At 49.9% G+C, this 21,379-nt stretch overlaps 1 protein-coding gene across 1 annotated transcript; it reads left to right on the forward strand.

The window, feature by feature from the left end:
- The first annotated feature begins 15,464 nt into the window (after nt 1-15,464).
- On the forward strand, nt 15,465-20,303 carry LOC109431169 (von Willebrand factor A domain-containing protein 8). The gene is made up of 5 exons (XM_029856097.2): nt 15,465-15,924; nt 15,987-16,414; nt 16,474-16,638; nt 16,700-19,980; nt 20,040-20,303. The coding sequence occupies exons 1-5, from the start codon at nt 15,723-15,725 to the stop codon at nt 20,140-20,142; spliced, it is 4,179 nt and encodes a 1,392-aa protein (XP_029711957.2). The 5' UTR covers nt 15,465-15,722; the 3' UTR covers nt 20,143-20,303.
- The last annotated feature ends 1,076 nt before the right edge of the window (nt 20,304-21,379 follow it).

The raw sequence follows: 21,379 nt of genomic DNA on the forward strand, positions 1-21,379 counted from the left end.
AAGTAATGTTTCAAGAAGTTTCAAGGGTCTTCCAACAATTTCTAGGACGTTCCAGGGGATTTCATAAGTCTTCAAGGGCGTTCTTGGGAATTTCCAGGGGTCTCAGGGAGTTTAAGGAGGTGTCAGAATTTCAAAGGGTTTCAGGGGGGATCCAGGGGCATTCCAGAGGGGGTTTCAGGAGATTTCAGATCATCTCAAGGATTTCGGGGAGTTTTAGAGGGGATTACAGGGGCGTTCCAAGGGTTTTCGAGAGCGTTTCAGGATGTTTCAAGGGTGGTCTAGGAGTCTCAAGGGGTTTAAGGAGTGCCTTAGGGGCTTCAGGGGATTTTAGGAACATTCCAAGAGATTTCAGGATATTTCAGGGGATCAGGAAGTTTCAGGGGTGTTACAGGGGTCTTAGAAGTTTTCATGAACGAACTAGAAGGTTTCAGATTCCAGGACGTTTCAGATAGTTTCAGGGATGTTTTAGGGGACTCCGGGTGTTTCAGGGATTTTTAGGAGTGTTCCTAGGGATTTAAGTGTATTTTGGAGACGTTCCGGGAGTGTTACAGGGGTTTCAAGGGCGTTCAAGTTTAAAAGGGTTTTAGGGGTGTTAAAGGTGGTTTCATGGGCGTTCGTGAAAATTTCAGGGAGTTTCAAGAACGCTCCAGGGGCTTTCAGGGGCGTTCCAGGGATTTTTAAGGGTTTTCTGGGACGTTTCAGATGGTTTCAAGGGCGTTTCAAAGCGTTTCAGTGAATTTCAGGGGGTTGCACGGGTGTGTCATTGGTGTTTAAGGCAGTTCCGGGAGATTTTGAGGCGCTCCAGGGGTTTTATAGGGGCCTCAGGGGGTTTCTGGAGCAACCTAAGGGTTTAAGGTTTCATGACGTTTCATCCAATTTCAGGGGCGTTCCGGTGTTCTAGGCGTCTCAGGTGATTTCAGGGGTTTCAGTGATATTCCACGGGGTTTTAGAGGGTTTCAAGGGAGTTTCAGGAACAGTCTAGAGAGTTTAAAAGGGATATTATTTCATGGGGATCCAGGATATCCCGTTGGATTCAGGAATATTCCAGGGGGTTTCGAACGCGTTTCAAAACCCGCTTACATATATGCCATGATACACTCTGGAACTTCCACTAAAATTCCATTGAAAGCCCCCCAAAACTTCGTGAAACGCCTTGAAAATCCTTGGTATGCCTTGAAACCCTGCCTAAACATCCCTGAAACCTTCTTGAAAGCTTCCTGGAACCTCCGGAAAAAAACTTCCAAACCCCATGACATGAAACGCCCTGAAAAGCCTTAATACGCCTTGAAACTCCTCTGAAACATCTCCGAAAGCTTCCGATACCTTCCCACGGGGCAGCAGGGACGAAAGTCCTGGGGCCTGACGCACCCCCCCGCTTGCGAGTCAGCCGCGTAGTCGCCGGCTAAGAATAGGACTACTAACCCCAATTCAAGGTGTCAAGCGACCCGTGCTGAGGAATGAGTGATCGAGGGGGTGAAAAAGATGCTCGATCTTTAACGGAGCCTGTGGGGTACCTGGGCACCCCCCACAGTAAGCTGTCCCTTACCGCGTTAATGCAGGGCTCTGGCGTGGTGGACATTCTTTCCCGTGCGACTCGTGGGATTAATCATGAAATCAAACAAATCAAGCAATCAAAATTCAGGTGGAAGTAGTGGTGGGATCAACCCCTTCGCAAGAAGCGGGTTGATGAGATCTCCGACAAGGAGAAGTGAGGAGATAGGCGCTGGGAGTTGCGTACGCAGCTCAAGCGTGGGTGCTCCAGTCCACTTCCCGGCAAGCCAGCCGGTGGAGGTTATGGACGGAGCGTGGTTGTTGAGGGCCGTCAACCGAGGATCCAAAGGACGGTCCGCAATAGAGGTGGCTGAGCAGCAGCTTGGCAAAATCATCGACTTTGCGTCCACTAAGTCGAACATAAGCAAGGACCTGAAAACGGCCTTGCTTCGACTTAGGGCGTCGATCGACGATGCCAAGCAGGAGCACGCGGCACTCGCGTTGCTGACTGCTGCAGCAGCGGAGCCTGCAAATGAGAAAGTGCCGAAGTTTACCCAAACGGAGGCCTTCTCCTTCGCAGGAAGTCCAAATAAGGCGGAAGCGACTGCTCGCGACAAACGGGGCAAGCAATCGCAGAAGCGGGCGAGGCAACCGTCAGGCGAGGAGCTGTCTGGCGGTGCCCGCAAGGCCAGGCGAATCATTACCCCGAAAGTCGGTAATAATGCCGGAAGGTCGGACCCCAGCCAGGGTTCCCGGAAAGTTGGGAAGGGTGGGCCTGAAAAGGCTGGCCCGTCCCGGAACGATGGGAACAAGGGGTTGCGACCGCTAGTGGGCCCTCAACAGCCACAGAGTAGGGCGATCCAAGGGGAGGACCCCCCTTGGACGAAGGTAGAGCGGAAGAAGAAGAAGGCGAATCCGCAGGTAGTAGCGCAGGACGCCAAGCCAAGGCGTAGGAGGGCAGGTGCCAAGCGCGAGAAAGGCGACGCTATCGTCATCAAGACGGAACAGTCCAAGTACTCGGACGTCTTGAAGATGATGCGAAGCGACGCCAAGCTTGAGGGTCTTGGAGCCGACGTACGCAGTATTAGACGTACTCGTACGGGCGAGATGATCCTGGAGCTGAAGCGCCAGAAGGAGCACAAGGGCGCCGCCTATAAGAGGCTGGCAGAAGAGGTCCTTGGTGAGGGTGTGCAGGTGAGGGCTTTGACACATGAGGCGACTCTGAAGGTCAAGGACATCGATGAGATCACCGAAGTGGAAGAGCTCGTCACGGCACTGCGGCAACAGTGCGATGTGCAGGTGGCCGCCGCAGCCGTTAAGCTACGGAAAGGGCCAGCAGGGACACAGGTAGCTTTGGTTCAGCTACCTGTGGCGGACGTCAAAAAGTCCGTTAAAGTAGGGAGCATAAAGGTGGGTTGGTGTGTATGTCACCTGACATTCCACGAGCCACCAGAGGTTTGCTTCAGGTGTCTGGAACCAGGACACAAGTCGTGGGACTGCAAAGGCCCCGACAGGCGCAAACTGTGCAGGCGATGCGGCGCTGAAGGTCATAAGGCCCAAAGCTGCACGAGTCCGCCCATCTGCATGATCTGTACCGGGAAATCCTCGAACAACAGACATCCGATGGGTGGTCCAAGGTGCCCGGCCTTCAAGAAAGCCGCAGTGAACAACAAATCACAGTGCAGGTAACGCAGCTGAACCTGAACCACTGTGATGCGGCTCAGCAACTGATTTGTCAGGCAGTTTCTGAGTGGGAGACGGATATCGCCATCATATCGGACCCATACCGAGTACCCGCCGGCAACGGCAACTGGGTCGCGGATGGGACCAGAAAAATGGCGGCGATATGGACGACGGGTAAATACCCCGTTCAGGAGTTGGTGTCTACTACCTATGAGGGCTTCGTGGTCGCCAAAGTAAACGGGGTCTTCTTCTGTAGCTGTTATGCGCCTCCGCGGTGGCCGATCGAGCAGTTCACGCAAATGCTGGACCGCTTAACGACCGTGCTAACAGGGCGAAGGCCGGTGGTAATAGCGGGCGACTTTAATGCCTGGGCCGTGGAATGGGGAAGCCGTTTCACGAACCAGCGGGGTCAGATCCTGCTAGAAACACTGGCCATCTTAGATGTCGACTTGGCTAATGTCGGTACCAAGAGTACCTTTAGTCGGAATGGAGCGGAGTCAATTATTGACGTGACCTTTTGCAGTCCTGGCCTAACAAGTAGTTCGAACTGGAGAGTAGATGATGGCTACACTCACAGCGACCACCTGGCGGTTCGCTACAGTATCGACTACAATAACAGCAGACAGCGGATAGAAGAAGAGGCGGCTAGGTCAAGGCCAAGCCCTCGCAGGTGGAAGACATCATACTTCGACGAAGGGGTATTTAGGGAGGCGCTCCGCCGTGAGCGAAACTTAATCGGTTTAGACGGCGACGAGCTGGTAGCGGTGCTCTCACGTGCGTGTGATGCGACCATGCCTAGGCGAGTCCACCCTAGAAATGGGAGGCCACCGGCTTACTGGTGGACCGACGCGATTGCGGACCTGCGCCGCGCCTGCCTAAGGGCTAGGCGGCGGATGCAGCGAGCACGATCAGAGGAAGAGCGAAACGAACGGCGGGTGGTGTTCGCCGCTGCAAAAGCCGCGCTTAAGACCGAGATAAGAGCAAGCAAAAAGGCCTGCTTTGAGGGTCTCTGTCAGAGTGCCAATACGAACCCGTGGGGTGACGCCTACAGGATCGTTATGGCCAAGACGAGAGGTGTGATGGCTCCTACAGAGCAATCTCCAGAGATGTTGGAGGGGATCATTGGAGGACTTTTTCCGCGTCATGATCCTAGTCCTTGGCCTCCTTTCGTAGGACAGCCGGGGACTGGGGCTGGCGATGAGGAGAGGGTCACCGATGTGGAACTTGCGGGGATAGCTAAGTCCCTTAGCGTAGGTAAGGCCCCAGGTCCGGACGGAGTTCCGAACCTGGCCTTAAAAGTAGCTATTGCAGAGGCTCCCGAGATGTTCAGGTCTGCTATGCAGAAATGCCTGGACGAGGGAGTTTTCCCAGAAGCTTGGAAGAGGCAGAGCCTGGTACTATTGCCAAAGGCGGGGAAACCACCCGGAGACCCGTCGGCATATAGACCAATATGCTTGACTGACACGGCGGGGAAGGTGCTCGAAAAGATCATCCTCAATAGAATGTTGCGGTTCACCGAGGGCGAAAATGGTCTTTCGAGTAACCAGTACGGCTTCCGGAAGGGGAGGTCCACCGTAGACGCTATCTTGTCGGTTACAAAAACCGCCGAGAAAGCACTCGAGCCTAAGAGGAGGGGAATTCGCTTTTGCGCGGTAGTGACTCTGGATGTAAGGAATGCGTTTAATAGTGCCAGCTGGTCTGCTATTGCCGATGCGCTCTTGCGTCTGGGGATACCGGAGTACCTGTACAAGATTCTCGGAAGTTACTTTCAGAATCGTGTACTAGTCTACGACACGGAGGTGGGTCGGAAGTGCTTTCACATAACCTCAGGAGTCCCGCAAGGTTCCATCCTGGGTCCGGTGTTATGGAATGTCATGTACGACGAGGTGTTGAGGTTAGAGTATCCAGTGGGAGTGGTGATTGTCGGATTTGCCGACGACATTACGCTCGAAGTCTACGGTGAAACGATCGAGGAGGTAAAGTTGACTACCAACCACTCGATCAAGGTTGTGGAGGCGTGGATGCGGTCCAGGAAACTGGAGCTGGCTCACCACAAGACAGAGGTGACGGTTGTTAACAACCTGAAGTCGGAGCAGCAGACGGAGATCAGTGTAGGAGACTGTACTATCCTGTCAAAGCGCTCCGTCAAACACTTGGGCGTGATGATCGACGATAAGCTTACCTTCGGTAGCCACGTCGATTATGCCTGTAAAAGAGCCTCCACAGCTATTGCGGCACTGTCCCGGATGATGTCCAATAGCTCTGCGGTGTACGCCAGTAAGCGCAAGCTTCTGGCTAGTGTTGCTACATCCATACTTAGGTATGGCGGCCCGGCGTGGGGCACCGCGCTAAGTACTAAATGCTACCGACGGAAGCTTGAAAGTACTTACAGGCTTATGTGCCTGAGGGTTGCGAGCGCGTACCGTACCGTGTCACACGACGCTCTCTGCGTCATTACTGGTATGGTGCCTATCAGCATTCTTATCAGTGAGGACATGGAGTGCTTCGAAATGCGCGGCACAAGAGGCATACGCAGGACTGTCAGGATGGCCTCTATGGTCAAATGGCAGCGCGCGTGGGACAGTTCCACCAAAGGAAGGTGGACCTATAGGTTGATACCGAGGGTAGATAGTTGGATTAATAGGCGCCATGGGGAAGTCACATTCCACCTGACACAGGTCCTTACAGGTCATGGTTGCTTCCGACAGTATCTACACCGTTTCGGGCATGCGGATTCTCCCGAATGCCCAGTGTGCAATGGTTTAGAGGAAACGGCGGAACACGTTTTGTTCGTGTGCCCGCGTTTTCGCACAATGCGTGACCGCATGCTTGCCACATGCGGGGAAGACACAACTCCGGACAACTTGGTCCAGAGGATGTGTAGGGATGAGTTTGGCTGGAACGCCGTTTCAACGGCTATTACCCACATCGTCTGGGAGCTACAGAGGAGGTGGCGCGTGGACTCGGAGAATGGCTAGTCCAGATGCAGTACAAGAGGTGGTCCAGGGGTTCGGAGTCGGCTTCGTAGGTCATACCGGTGCCCTGCGGTCGAGATCGACCCTTACAACGATTAAGTGGCCGCGGAGAGGAAGTCCCGGTAGCGGTGCTGTCGTGGCGTCGGTCTACTGGGTTGGATCCGAGCCCGCGGTTGGAAAGGGGTCCCCGGCAAGGGTCGGGGTAGGTGAGATCCTGCTGTCTGCAACCTACGGGTGCATCTGATAGGGCCTGAAGGGTAGTGATACCCTTCCTTGCGGGCAGGTCAGATCGGGTTGCACGTGGGCATCAGTTCTTGATGTCCGCTCAGCAGTAGGGCGCGGGCGGGGTTGACCCTGCCCGCCTTCCGAGGACAAAGGGAGTGGCGAGGACCACTCGGGAAACTGGCTAAGCGCCAGCATGCTACCGTGATGGACTCTCCAAAGCGAGTCATCGATGTTCGTTGCTGCAGGCTACGCAGCTAACCTTGTGGGTGCGATGTGCACTAGCCCCTCTCTGAAGCAATACCTTCTTGGTGGTTCCGGAGAGACGTAGGGTTTGGCGACCATAGGAATGGTTTAGTGGGTACGAGGAGAGAGTAGTCCTGGATTTTACTTTTGTTGTAGAAGACAGCCTGTCAGACCTACACTACCCTAACCTTCTGTTAGGGTGTCTGTTGAGCAGATTATCCCCCTATGGTTTAGAAGGAAAAAAAAAAAAAAAAAAAAAAAAAATACCTTCCCACGATTGATTTTGATTCAGGTGATAGATGATAGACGATGATCTAGGATAGCATTTTGTAGGCAGCATTCAAAATGACGATCGCTCTTAAGTTCTAACATTCCAAATGATCGCCTTTTCTGTTCTGTCGATATGGCCCTTTCTTTTACTTTTCCGGTAGCGGTTCGGTTTCAAAAATCCTGGGAGTTGTTTCAAAGGTCGTGGAAGTTGATTCATTCCTACAATTTGCTGCATTGACGTAGTTGTTTCCTTCGCTAAATTGGTGCCCCGTGTCTACCTTTTTCACGCCGTTCAGGTGTTCATCGAAGTTCTGCTTCCACCTTTCGATCAACTCACTTCCGTTCCCATCCTTACCCCTACAATATCGACCTGTGGCACGAACCCTTTGCGGGATGCATTGAGCTTCTGCTATAGCTTTAGTGTTTCTTGAGAACATCACGTCAGCTCCATTCCCTTATACTCCGCTTCTTCAAAGCGGATTTTTTTCTGGTATAGACGGGTTTGTTGTATCCATTTCTGTTTGTGTGAATGCTTTGTGATCCTTTCCTCCAAAACATTTCTGCATCTCTCGTTAAACTTATTATTCCATCACGTCGACTACGTTGCGCGTACACGATGGCTACGTCGCTGACTGTACTTCAGCAGTCCTCCAGAGTGTCCGCACTAAGTTCAGCCCAGTCCAACCAGATAGCGCTGGCTCGAGATTCTGCGCGTACGCAAAGGCGACATTCGGTCGCTTCAATCGCTCTAGGTCGTCCCAAAGTGGGCGTCGGTACCGTACATTGCAAATTACGGAGGTTTTCCAGCTCCAGATGCACGGCCTTGGGCACACGAAGACGGCCATGTAAGATTTTTGTGCCTGCTGCACGACGGTGAACAGGCTTGTGATAGCCTGAACCATAGTGGTCTACACCGGTGACAACGACTGCACGAGTAGGAGTTATACGAGGGTTTGGTACTTGACCAAGGGGTTGGGATACAAGCACAGGGTTGGTTCTGAAACAGCGTAAGCAGTGTCAGGAAGTTCAGACCAGTAGGGGTACTTGTTGACGAGATCCACCGGAATGATTCCACGTGAGACTAGATCGGCTGAGTTTTCAGTCCACTTGACGTGATTCTACCGATGTCCCTTTCCATCCGTATCTTGGCCAAAAAAAAATTACGGGAGTCGTAATCCTGCTAGGGTCCCACAGCTGGGCGATGACGGAGTACACCTTGCACCTAGTCCACTGCCCGTTTACAGTGAGATTACAGCACATCCGATTCGGTCCATGTCACTAGTGTATTCCAAGAGTTTTCTCTTGTTTCTGTAAATTCAGCGTAGACTGAGTTCCTAAATCCTCCGGAGGCAAGTGTTGCAACGCAACATTTGCGTTGGACATCCATTTTCGTAGCCGAAAACCTCCTTTAGGTATTATCTGTTTCAAATCATACCGTATCAAGATGGTTTCAAGCTCAGGATCTGCCCCACCGACGTCTAGGTAGAAGCCGTTGATGAGGACCTTTTAGCTACGAGTTACGAGATACAAAGACGGAGTAAAACCAAATGTGACACGGTTCATTCCGAACGTTGCGATTGTCTCCTTCAGCGAGATTCTCCACTAAATCCATTGTAGAGAGGAGTCATGTGAATGCCCTTTCACGAGAGAAACTGAGTGTTTACGAAAGCGAAGAATCAGATAAAAAAGAGGATATTGAAGGATCGTTTCCATAATCAAAGCGTATCTGAATGAAGAAGTAAAAAGTGTGCAGTTTCAAGACCTGTTCCAGAACTACTTTCATGTAATTTTGATTCAAGTATGTCTGCATCGTCCTTGTCCAACCGCCATTCGCGTTGCATGAATCTGCGAGTGCCGTATCCTTCGACAGTTCGCCGATCATCTAATCGAAACCCATTCGCTTCGGCAGACGTAGCACATATCTCATCTTCCCGTTGAATTGCGATTATAAGTGACTTGTTTCTCAGTCATGCTCTTCTTGAATTTGCTAAGGGACCCCACTTGAACTAATCAGTTTGCAGGACTATTACCATCGCAATTTTCTTTCACATTCAACTTCAATGTTTAGAGAACCAATCACAAGGCCTTCGCTCTACCTTATCCAGCACTCGGTCGAAGTTTAACCCTTCAGGACGCGCGTCGTTGTAAAAAGTACAAGACTACCAAAAAACCTCGCTTGTCGCATACAGCGCGAGCGCGGTGCAGTTTCAGCTGCTTGAAAAAGCTTTCCAACGTTCTCGAACCAGCGTTTCAATCGGTCAGCCGGGACGGTTGACAGCTGTCTTTCACGGTCATCGTAGAATTTATCTTAGTCCTACTAAGGTGACATGAGATATCCTATAGGAGACGACTATCGCCGGTAGTTGCGGCTTTCTTGCCTTCGTCGGCTAGCTAGAACTCCCGGGAGTTCACTCACGCTTCTTTGTCTTGTCTACATGAGCATTTCACTGTCTTCTCGAGAGCCGAATAGCGCTGACGGGCTAAGGCTTTGGCTCCTCGTGTTTTCGCTCACTTTATCGCGGCTTTAGTGTTCCTTCGCTCCTCCGTCTTCCTCCAGGTTTTATCCGTGATCCACTGCATTCTCTTAGTACGCAGCTCATCCAAATTATTGTACCCCCTTATTCTACACCTACGGTATCTGTTCGGTTTCCAAGATCCTGACTATGTATTAACCGGTACAGACAGACAGATGGTCAACTGTGGTTTTCTGCACCGTTCAGATGCTTATCGAAGGTACTGGTTGCACCAGTTCGAGGGCCCATATAGCCGAGGCGGTAAACGCACGGGTATTCAGCATGACCATGCTGAGGGTGACGGGTTCGATTCCCGGTCGGTCCAGGATCTTTTCGTAAAGGAAATTTCCTTGACTTCCTTGGGCATAGAGTATCTTCGTGCCTGCCACACGATATACACATGCAAAATGGTCATTGGCAGAGGAAGCTCTCAGTTAATAACTGTGGAAGTGCTCATAGAACACTAAGCTGAGAAGCAGGCTTTGTCCCAGTGAGGACGTTACGCCAAGAAGAGGAGAGAGGAGGTGGTTGCACCTTTCAACTCCATGGATGACATAGTTTACGTACAGGTTTAAAATCGTGACTTCCGACATAGATAATTAATACTTGGATTTCCCACTTTGTCATCCGCCGTTGCATTCGGAGAGCTACAATACTGAGTGTGGCATCTGTTAGTCAATGGGTGAAGGAGATGTGAAATACAACCGCTAGCTGCTCCAGAAACGCCAGGCGATCAGGAAGGCTGTACTGGAAGAAGATGCAACGCTAGGTGCAGCGAGTCCAATGCCGTTCTTGTTCGGCAGCTAGCATTGCTGAACTTTTCCAATGTCGGTCTGAATTCCTCCTCTAAGCTCAGGTAGCTGTTCTGAGATCTCCTATGAGGATCCGATCGATCCCGCGTCCGCGTTGCACGTAGAATGCGTCTTTCTCATCATCCTGTCAGTGAGGACTGCAGTTCAAGAGCCACTTTGTGGCCCTAGACCTACACATTGTTTCGTCTATCAGCCACAAATTGATCACGTGTCTCTATGGTTTACATATCTCTTGTTACGATTGAAGCTATTCCCACCTCACGTATGCTGTCGTAGATGCTATGGTTAGCTCTAAATGTTCGCATTATGGATCCTGTCGAACATACCCTACCTGCAGTGCTACGATGTCCATCAAACAGCGTCTGCTGATCATAGACTGATGGACCTAGTTCGGTGAACAGCGATGACAGAGCATTGCACTAGACGCCCGCCCATCTCTCTTAAGGCACAGTTTTGTTTTCTGCGATCCTCAATCTGAACGTTTTCGGGGGCCGGCATGGGAGAGCAGCCTTTGGAGAACCTGCATGGACGGATCGACCGAGTGAAAGTTTCAACTCAAGCCCCAAGTGTCCAAAGACAGTCGGGCGCCTTCTAACTGTAAGTCCAACGGAGACCAGCACAGGAGAACCAATTCGGGCGTCAGCTAGTTCAAGGACCCCAACAGGATCTCTATACCATGGATTCAGGATGGCGTTTCTCCCGGGTATCTGGAAACCATCCCAACAACTGAACCCCATGAAACGTACAGAGACGAGTTTGGAATCGCGTGCACTCACTCAACATGAGCGGGATAGATCTTCTAGCAATTCCTCATCAGGACGAGTTAGATCGGAAAATGGGCATCTTGATTGATTGATTTGTCTTTATTAGAGAGACTTTCAGCCCTTGGCTGGTTCGTCTCTAAAATGGGCATCTTGAGCATTCCAGTCCAGGGGTGTAACCCCAGGCCACAACCCTACAACAGATGACCTAGTAGATCGAGAAATCTCCGGGAATACAACAGACGGTGGGCACCCTGAACAAGCCGCTTGCCAATGGAGTTCATCGTCTACTCTGCCCTTACGATCAGCGGATTGATCTACAGGACGTTGGAAACGTTGGCTAGACGGTTGACGCTCTGAACACACCCATTTAGGCGGTAAGACACACCCTTCCGGGCGCAGCCTGACCTGAACCAACCAGCTCCGTCCCAAACTGCTTAGGGTTACTCTCTCAGACAACAATTATAACGCGAACGTCCTTGCAGGTCATGTAAACAGTAGAAGGTCAGCAGACGGTGGGAACTCTGAACAAAGCAGTTCCTATTCAATCTTAGACGACCTTTCAGGTCGGAATCTAACAACTCACGGTATCCAGCCTGAAAATGGCTATCCATCCGCGAACTCGCCTAATGACCTGTCGGACACATGCTACGTCAGACCTACCGTGCTAGAATCAGTGAATGACAGCCTTCGGTAGATATTTAACGACTTCCACATAAATCTGACCAACCTGGAGCTGCTAACTTACGACAGCCAACCATGGGTCATCGCCTATCAGCTTGATATCAGCTGAATTGGTAGGTGGCCGCAACCTATGGACCGCCGAAATCGGCGGAAACATTCGACATCTCGTGACCATGGGGATCCACTAATCCATTCCTTTCGACAAACTGGATCTGGATAGTCTTTCGACCCTCGGTGTTTGTTACGGGCAAAATTATGGTTGGGTGAGATAGTCAACATTCTGAGCAGCATTCCAGAGCCGAAAATGTTCGTCGGAGATCTCAATGCCCATCATCCCGCTTTGGGAGGGGAGAGAACAACCCCCCTGGGGCAGCTCGTCGCAAACCCCTTCAAAGGACTTGGTCAGACCATCACCGACATGGCTTTGGCTTCGTCAGTCTCTCGGCAACTCAAATGGGTTAAATACCGTGCCGAATGATGAAGACAACATCCGAGAGCTAATTGGCTTCGAAATCCCAATAACTATGAAAGAACCTCCACCATAATTAAACAGGCTGCCGTTTAACTCATAGGCTCTATATTGAAGAAGCGACGAAGTTAAAGCCAGGAGATGGCACTCAGGTACCTAAAAAGGTTCTCACCGTATTTCCCCGATAAGGCAACTGTCAAGGCCAAGATCGGAGAAGTTCCTTGAATTGCTGAACCCAGCTCAGTCGCCAACTGAACTCTAGTCTAGTATGGTCTACACATACACAGCCATTCTTATGTGGCCGGCAGGGTACCCGGGTACCTTTTTCAATTTCAAATCTCGATATTTGAATGGTTGAGACTAGGATGTTGGAACTCCGTTAGATCTTAGAACTCGTGAATATACATCTATTAATGGGGTTGACCGAATTTTAAAGTGAGGAGGGGCAGGGGGAGGGGCTCCTGCATTTTTTTATTACGTGGAAGGCCGGCAGGGTACCCGGGTACCCACGAAATTTAAATGATCATATCTCCGTCAATTTTTCATCGATTTTGGAAATTTTTAACTCATTCAACTCAGAAACTCATCATCTATCGGGAAAATATTGTCGCGCTTATCTTTTATTAGAGTCCTGCGGCGGTCGTACGCTCGCAAGGCATACCGCCGCATGACAGTCGCAAGGCAAAACAAAAGTAAAAGTGTTCCCGCCAAAAACAAAAGCACGTGGTTTTCGCGAAGTGACAGATGTTTTTGAATGTATTTGTGACGAACGGCAAGAGTATCTCAGTGGAATGAGTGTTCTTGCTGTCAAACCCCATATATTGGAATTATATACTTTTAAATCTGGTGACGCGGTTATGATTAGTGACTGTCGCGCTGATATCAGAAGCCAGAGGCAGATAATCGCCATATTCTGATTTTTCTTGAGAGGCATAATATTTCGTTAGAACGATCTAATCACCGTGGTTTTCGGAAAATCCATATTTTTGGGAGCATGTCCTTATACCATATTGAAACCCACATTGTTAAGGCTAGGATACCTTAAAGTGTTTATGGTCAACCATGGCCCCACGGGAAGCGTGTTCCGAAATCACAGTTTCAAAGTCAATACGTTTTATGATTCCAGGCTGGTCAGATACAATATGTCAAAGCAATTTTACGATGCTTGGTACCGAAATTGCTACTAACCTACTGAAAATCCCGTATATTGTATTGTATAAAAACATGGATCCGGAAATCCGGATTTTTCGGTACCTATGGTGATCGGACCGGTCCAACCAAATACGATCTCGATAGATAATGAGTTTCTGAGTTGAATGAGGCAAAAACTTTTAAAATCGGTTGAAAAATCGCTGAGGTATGATCATTTCCATTTCGTGGGTACCCGGGTACCCTGCCGGCCTTCTACTGGTGATTTTTTTGCTGGCCACACTACGGTTAAAAGAATCCTGGAAAATGATAGAACCGACTAATTCTACCATTTTTCTTGTCATTATTAATACTTGCAGTACATCAGAAATGCATTACAAGCATTAAAGCGGCCAGGCCTACTGTGCAGCGTTATTGGTTTTACAAGAAAGCTATAGAGTGGGGACATCTCGTACCAACCGCTCAGCCTTTTAGAAAGCAAAGAAACTTTGAAAATTGATGGGGGTGATGATGCTAAGAAGGTTAATATCACCCCTTGGTCCTTAGTTTCCTGGGATGGAACACAGGTATTTACTCTGTATCCTGGCCCTTATACCTAGGCTTAAGCGCCATTACTCGCTCTCTGAAACGAGAAAAAGTGTAATGATCCCTTCCCAAAACGAAAAAAAGTATGATATATAGTATCGAAAATATCCATATAATTATAACGAGTTGCAGACAACTTCACATCAGAACAAACTCATCAAATTAGTAATTTGTGGTAAATATTGAAGAATACCTAATTTTAATTTTCCTGAATTGACTTGAAATAGCATTGACTAATTATACACACTCAATCCTGGATTGCCTGTTCGGTACTTTTTTGACGAAAATAGAACAGCAGAACGATTTCGGTAGTTACGGTAATCGATTTTACTGAAGTTCAGTACACTAACTGTCAAAAACTGGTGCAAAAGGTAAACAATCCATTATTGCTGTATTCAGCTGTTCTATTTTCGTCAAAAATTTACCGAACACGGTATTCGAAATTAAGTGTGTAAGTATACAAACCACCTTATCTCACCAAATTTAAACTTCGTTACACTGCGGATAGACCACAAAAATCCTGTTGGCTCGGATTTGTTTCGGATCTTCAAGCTGCTACTCACGTATTTGCGCTTGCACTCCCTGAGTCACACTTCAACCACTATTTATGGTTCCGGCCTCCAATGCACCATCTCCGGCTCAATCGCCAGCTGAACTGCGGGACAGAACTAATGTTGATTTTTGTCGATGTCGACGGTATTACTCCGTCCGATCCCTTGGCGGTCACTGGAGGACTGGCTAAATATTCGCCGTGTTATTGGTCTTCGACCTCTATATCGGCAGCTTCAAGATCAGACTCCAGGCCCAACTGGGAATCAGCAGTTTCATCGTGCGTGCTGGTGGCAAAGACGATCCGTTAAACCGGCAGGTAGATGCTATGGTACCTTTAAACGTTGGCATGGCATCATGGAGTCATCTTTCTTTCCTTATGCAATCCACATTTTGAAATTCTTGCAATATACAGGCTGGCGTTCTTCATCCCAAAAACTAGCAAATCTGTGTGTTCTTTACCTCTTGTGGAACTAAATAATAAGCTTGCATCACTATCGCCACGTGGTTTTCTGTCACGTTCAGCTTCAATGCTTTGAGAGCCAATCTATAAGTCTTGGTATTGCCTTATTCAGTACTCTGCCGTAGTAAGATATCTCACGTATGGTAGCTAACCTCTTCCTTGGGAAGCCGTCATAGGGGAGTTCCGCCAATTCATTCGCTTCCGCTCAGACTTTGAGATCTGGTAGATCCAGCGGGGTGTCGTGCTCCAACCCCTGAAACGAGTAAGCCATTAGTCTCGACAATGGGTTGCATGTTAAACCAATCTCTAGAAAACTAATCGATATTATTAGAAATCCATTACACCTAAAATTATTTGGTATATTTGTGAAGCTATAAGAAATCTATCATAAAATATTTAGCTTCACAATTCCTAACGAAACACCCTGTACTCTTGATCCATGCTTTTCATCGCGTTTCGTCACACTACTACAAGCTTAGCTCGAACCAAAACAAAACCGACTGATATGAACTGTCATAATCAGCTGCCAGGTTTGTTCACAAGCAGGTTTCGAATCAAAACAAATCGTAAAATTTGCGTCGCATCGCCTTATATTCAAGAAGGGCTTAGCATAAAAATCAATCGAGTTTATAAGCTTTCCATACAGAAAACGACTTAGCGATCACGCCCTTTCGAAAACTGCCACTTCGCAACCATCGGTCAACCCCGTCACTTATCCAGCCGCGGACTTTGACCCCGGTGGCAGACGTATACGCTGCAAGCGAAAACTACAGTCTGTGTGTGGCGAGAGGTGATTAGCTAACAGTTGTTCGAGGATCATCCATCGTCCTCGTCGTCATCCTCGTCGAAAATGATCCCGCGGAACGTCCAAACCGTGCGTAGACTCAACGTCCTGAAGCGTATCCTTGCGAATGGACCTAGTAGTGGTACCACTAGCAGTTCAGCGACCCTAGGATTCCGACACAGTTCCACGGGGGCTACCATTCGGATCGATGACGTCGAGAAGGAGATTCAGCCGCCGAAGCAACAGGAACTGGTTCCGAATGGATACGGTAAGATCGAGGAAGGTCGGGATCGAAACGTTGGAGCGAGAATAATCGGAAACCTTTTACAGTGAAAGTGGCGGAAACGGGTGAAGCACAGCTTTCGCAAACTCGGTTGCACCATCTCCGGTGGATGCTCCAGAAGGACAACCTGGGACAGGACATGATCCTTCTCGGCAGGCCGGGTAACCTGCGGAGGAATCTGATCATGCAGTACTCGGAATTGACGCGGAGGGAGGTGGAATACATTCTGCTGAACCGCGATACGACCGAGAGTGACCTGAAGCAGCGTCGGGAGATTCTGGACGGGACGGCTACGTACTACAATCAGAGTGCTGTGAGGGCAGCTACAGAAGGACGAATTCTGGTCATCGAAGGAGTGGAGAAGACCGAACGGAATGTGTTACCCATATTGAACAATCTGTTGGAGAATCGCGAGATGCATTTGGAGGATGGAAGGTTTTTGATTTCCGCTAAGAACTACGACAGCTTGTTGGAGGTGAGTTATGGGTAGAACTGTTTGAATAGTTGAGTTATAACTTCAACTATTCGTCGTAGCGTTTCAACAAAGATCAACTGGACAAGTGGGGTCTGGTAAGAGTTTCCGAGGAATTCCGAGTGATTGCTTTGGGACTGCCGGTACCGAAATATAGAGGATCACCCCTGGATCCACCACTTCGATCGCGGTTTCAGGCGCGGGACGTCAGCGATCTACCTTATGTGGTAAGTTGCACATTTAGGGTATATCTTGAAGATGTTCGATAAGTTTGTTTTATGATTCTAGGATATTCTCACCGAGTGCAAAATCCTGTCCGGTAATAAGAGTCCCGAGGTTCTCACCAAACTCACCTCTTTCGGATTCAGCGTCCTGTCCTCGGCGTCCACGCTACCGGACTTCCCGATCGACAATCTCCGCTACGCCGGAATGCTGATCAACAACAACCCCCTGCTAAAGGAACACAGTCTCTTGAGCCGGCTCTATCCGTACTCCGTATTTCTGGAGAAGGAAGGAGTTGGCCTTACCAAGTCCCTCATGGAGTCGCTGAAAATTAGTCCGGAACAAACCGCGTCCACGGAGATTACCAGCGTTGAGCCCCTGACCGAATCTACTCTATCCGTAAACTTAAAGGTCAACACCAAACCCGTCAACTTTACGATGCAACGTGGCAAGTCCGATGTCGAGAACCTGCCCACAACCTACAAGAAGACCAACTACCAGCAGAATCTCTTAGCAGACCTCATCCAATCCATAGCCGTCGGCGATGTCTGCCTGATCGGTCCCAAAGGCTGCGGTAAGTCTATCTTAGCGAACGAGCTCTGCCGGCTGCTCAATCAGCAAGTGGAAACCATGGTCCTCTACCAGGACATGACGGCTCGGGACCTTATTCAAAAGCGCACAACCAAACTCAACGGAGACACCGTCTGGCAGGACTCGCCATTGCTACTAGCGGCCTTGAGTGGCCACGTGATCGCTCTTGACGGTATTCATCGGCTACATCACAGTACCCTAGCGATTCTACACCGACTAGTGCACGACCGCGAGATGCAACTATACGACGGCAGACGTCTGATGCGTCACGACCGCTTCGACGGCCTTCTGGAAACCGGCCTTACGAAAGAGGAACTCGCCACGCGTGGAATCCTACGCATCGATCCGGCGTTCCGAATTATCGCCATGGCAGAGCCACACCAAAAGACCGGAACCAACTGGATCACCGCTGAAACGTTGAACCTCTTCTTGTTCCACGAAATCCGAGGCCTCAGCAAGGATGAAGAGCTCAACGTGGTCAACTCGCTCTACGGACCACTGGACAACACAATGCACCAGATCCTCCAGGTAGCCCATTATCTGCGGGCATCTGGTGATACCACTATGCAGAATCTAGCTAGCAATCTGTCAACCCGTCAGCTCCTTCGTGTCGCCCGTAGACTCCACGAATACGGCGAACACCTGTCGGACCGCTCGGCCTACAGTATACTACACAACACATTCCTTACGAAGTTCATGCCCAATCTACCTCGAAGCGTACTGGAGAACGCCTTACGTGCCTGTGACGTCGCTCCCGGCAAGGAGCACCGCGCCGAAGACATCAGCATCTCCACCGACAACGGTATACTCCGCATCGGTAACACGCAGGTGCCCATCTACCAAACGGAAGCCGTCAGCAAGGTCCCGGACATCGTCTTCTACAACGTTCCACAACACGTCAAACTCATGGAGCGATTGCTGCAGGACTTCACCCTCGGCGAACACCTCCTCCTAGTCGGTAACCAGGGAGTCGGAAAGAACAAAATCGCCGATCGTCTCCTGCAGCTTATGAACCGACCCCGAGAGTACATCCAGCTGCATCGCGACACCACCGTACAATCTCTAACCCTGCAAGCCAGCATTCGCGACGGTAAGATCATCTACGAAGACTCCCCGCTAGTCAAGGCCGTCAAAAACGGACACGTCCTGGTCGTGGACGAAGCCGACAAGGCACCGATCCACGTCACTTGCATCCTAAAAACCCTGGTCGAGAACGGAGAGATGATGCTGTCCGACGGTCGCAAGATCTGCCCACCTCCCAGAGGCACTCCTCCTCCGAACGACAAACTGATCTACACCCATCCGGACTTCCGGATGGTTGTTCTAGCTAATTGCCCAGGCTTCCCCTTCCTCGGCAACGACTTCTTCGCAGCCCTCGGCGACTTGTTCTCCTGTCACGCCGTCGATAACCCCTCTCCGAACTCGGAAATCTACCTCCTGAAGCAGTACGGCCCGGATGTCCCTGAAGCCACCATCCGTCAGCTGGTGGACGCCTTCTCCGAGCTGCGCGACATGGCCGACAGCGGCATCCTGAACTATCCGTACTCCACCCGTGAGGTGGTCAACATCGTCAAGCACCTGCAGAAGTTCCCCAACGACGACATGGCCGAGCTGATAGGGAACGTCCTGGACTACGACCGGTACACTCCGGAAACCCTAGATCAGGTGACAAACGTGTTGCTCAAGCACGGATTGGCGATCGCTCCGTACGCCAAGAACGAACTGGCTGCATTGCGGAAGCAGCGGGAGATCCAGATGACGATCAAGAGCCACAGCGGGAAGGGCGTCTCCGGACCTAAGCACGGAAAGGTTGATCCGAACAACGATCCCCACGTAGGTGGGAACACCTGGGCAGGAGGTACCGGAGGTCGCGATACAGCCGGATTGGGAGGAAAAGGCGGCCCGTATCGGTTGGACGCCGGTCACAAGGTGCATCAGCTGTCCGACGCCGAGAAGGACGACATACCGGAGCACGTGAAGCTGGCAGCAAGGGAAATGAACCGGAAGGCGTTCGAGGAGAAGTTGAAGGAGATCCAGATGAGTCAGTACGATCACAAGGTGTACATGGAGTTCGCCGGACCCGTGCAGAAGCAAGTGCAGCAGCTCAGGGTTATTCTGCAGGCGTTGCAAGCGAAGAGCAAGGAGCGACAATGGCAGAAACATCAAACATCCGGAGAGATGGACGATACGAAGCTGGTGGAAGGGATCACGGGTGAGAAGAACATTTACAAGAAGCGCGTTGAGCAGGATCCGGAACCGGGCCAACCACAGGAGAAGCCCAAGCGACTGAAGCTGGTGGTGGACGTGTCCGGATCGATGTATCGCTTTAACGGCTACGACGGGCGGCTGGACCGTCAGTTGGAAGCGGTCGTAATGGTGATGGAGGCTTTCGATGGGTTCGAAACGAAGATCAAGTACGACATCGTGGGTCACAGCGGTGAGGCCGTGGAGATTCCATTCATCAACGTTAGCAATCCGCCGAAGGACGACAAGCGTCGACTGGAAACGATCAAGATGATGCACGCGCATTCGCAGTTCTGCTGGAGTGGCGATCACACGCTGCCGGCAACTCGCAATGCCGTGGACTCGATGGCCAAGGAGGACTGCGACGAGGCAATCGTGGTGGTTCTGAGCGATGCCAACCTGTCCAGGTATGGGATATCGCCGAGGAAGTTGAACGACCTGCTGCACAAGCAATCGCCGAAGGTACAGGCGTACGTGATCTTTATTGGCAGCTTGGGGGATGAGGCGCAACTGTGAGTAATTTTTGGATGGAGTTGAAGATGTTCGTTCTAATGATCTTGTTCTGTTTTAGAATCGCCGAAAATATGACGGCCGGGAAGAGCTTCGTGTGCATGAACCTCGAACAACTACCGCAGATACTGAAACAGATCTTCGCTGCGTCTGTACTGCAGTGAAATTTGTTTTGGAAGTGATGGACAATAATTGGGTACATTTTGAATGTTTTGTTAAGTTTTACTTGTTACAGGGGTAATGTTACCAAGGTTGACTGTTGCATTTATTACGATGTAATAGCTTAGGAGGACTATTAAATACATATCTTTCAGATACAAACTCAGCTAAACTTGGCCATCTTCTTCTTTCGGGTTTGCGTAGCATTAAACTGTGATAGCCTGTGATAGGTTCCCTAGAACTACAATAGTTAAGGCGTGGGTATTCAGCATGATCATGCTGAGGGTGACGGGTTGAACTCCCGGTCTGTCCAGGAGCCTTTCGTAAAAGTAATTGCCTTGATTTCCTCGGGCATAGAGTATGTTCTTGCCTGCCACACGATACAAATATGCAGGAAAGTCATTGGCAGAGGATGCTCTCAGGTAATAACAGTGGAGTCCTTAGTTCTTGACATCTACTGCCATTTCGGTAGTTTTTTTTTTTTTTTGCTATGAACCTGTTTGCAATATTTCAAGGACTTGTCTCCTAGGACCTTCTTGGCAAACTCCGAGAACGTGTCTGTCCCGAGAATGTTTCCGGTAAGGCCCTAATATCCCAGGAACAGTTACATGAAAGTCACGAAGATTTGCCAAGAAAATTCGGACATTTTGAAAATGGCAGGTAAATTTGCAGTTTAATTGGCAAGTTCCCAGAATTGAACAGGCAAGTTCCCAGGACTTATAGATCCAGGATTTGACTGGGCTCTAACACTGACTTAATTGGGTCAGTCCCTATGAGTGGACTGGGCTGAGCTAGTTGCGACAAGTTCAATGGGCTGATCCTCAGGACTTGCCTGGACTAGTCCTAACGAATTCACTGGCAAACGCCGAGAGTTTCGTTGTCAAATTCCTAGGACATGATAAATTTTCTGGTAACATTCAAGGACATGTCTGGTAGTTTTATGAAAATTGCTGAATAAGTCCCGAAGTCTTCTCTAACAAATTCGGACGATTTGATGTCAAGTATGTACAATAAGTGATTTTGAAGTCTCCAGGGTTGGACAGGCCAGTCCTCAAGATTTGATCTGGTTGATTCCCAGGACATGACTTGACTAGTTCCCAGGACTTGACTCGGCTAAATCACATGACATGGCTAGGCTAATTTCCAGCTTTTGACTGGCGAGTCTTAATGGCAAATTCCCAGAACATGACTCGACTAGTTCACAGGCCTTGACTGGGTTAGATCAGAGGACTTGAATCAGCT

The sequence above is a fragment of the Aedes albopictus genome, chromosome 1, assembly GCF_035046485.1.
Source record: "Aedes albopictus strain Foshan chromosome 1, AalbF5, whole genome shotgun sequence".
NCBI classification, from domain to species: Eukaryota; Metazoa; Arthropoda; class Insecta; order Diptera; family Culicidae; genus Aedes; species Aedes albopictus.

Coding starts and splice junctions, on each gene's coding strand:
- LOC109431169 (XM_029856097.2), top strand. CDS start 15,723: ATGATCCCGCGGAACGTCCAAACCGTGCGTAGACTCAACGTCCTGAAG. Junction 15,925..15,986: donor ACTGGTTCCGAATGGATACG/GTAAGATCGAGG, acceptor AACCTTTTACAG/TGAAAGTGGCGGAAACGGGT. Junction 19,981..20,039: donor TTGGGGGATGAGGCGCAACT/GTGAGTAATTTT, acceptor GTTCTGTTTTAG/AATCGCCGAAAATATGACGG.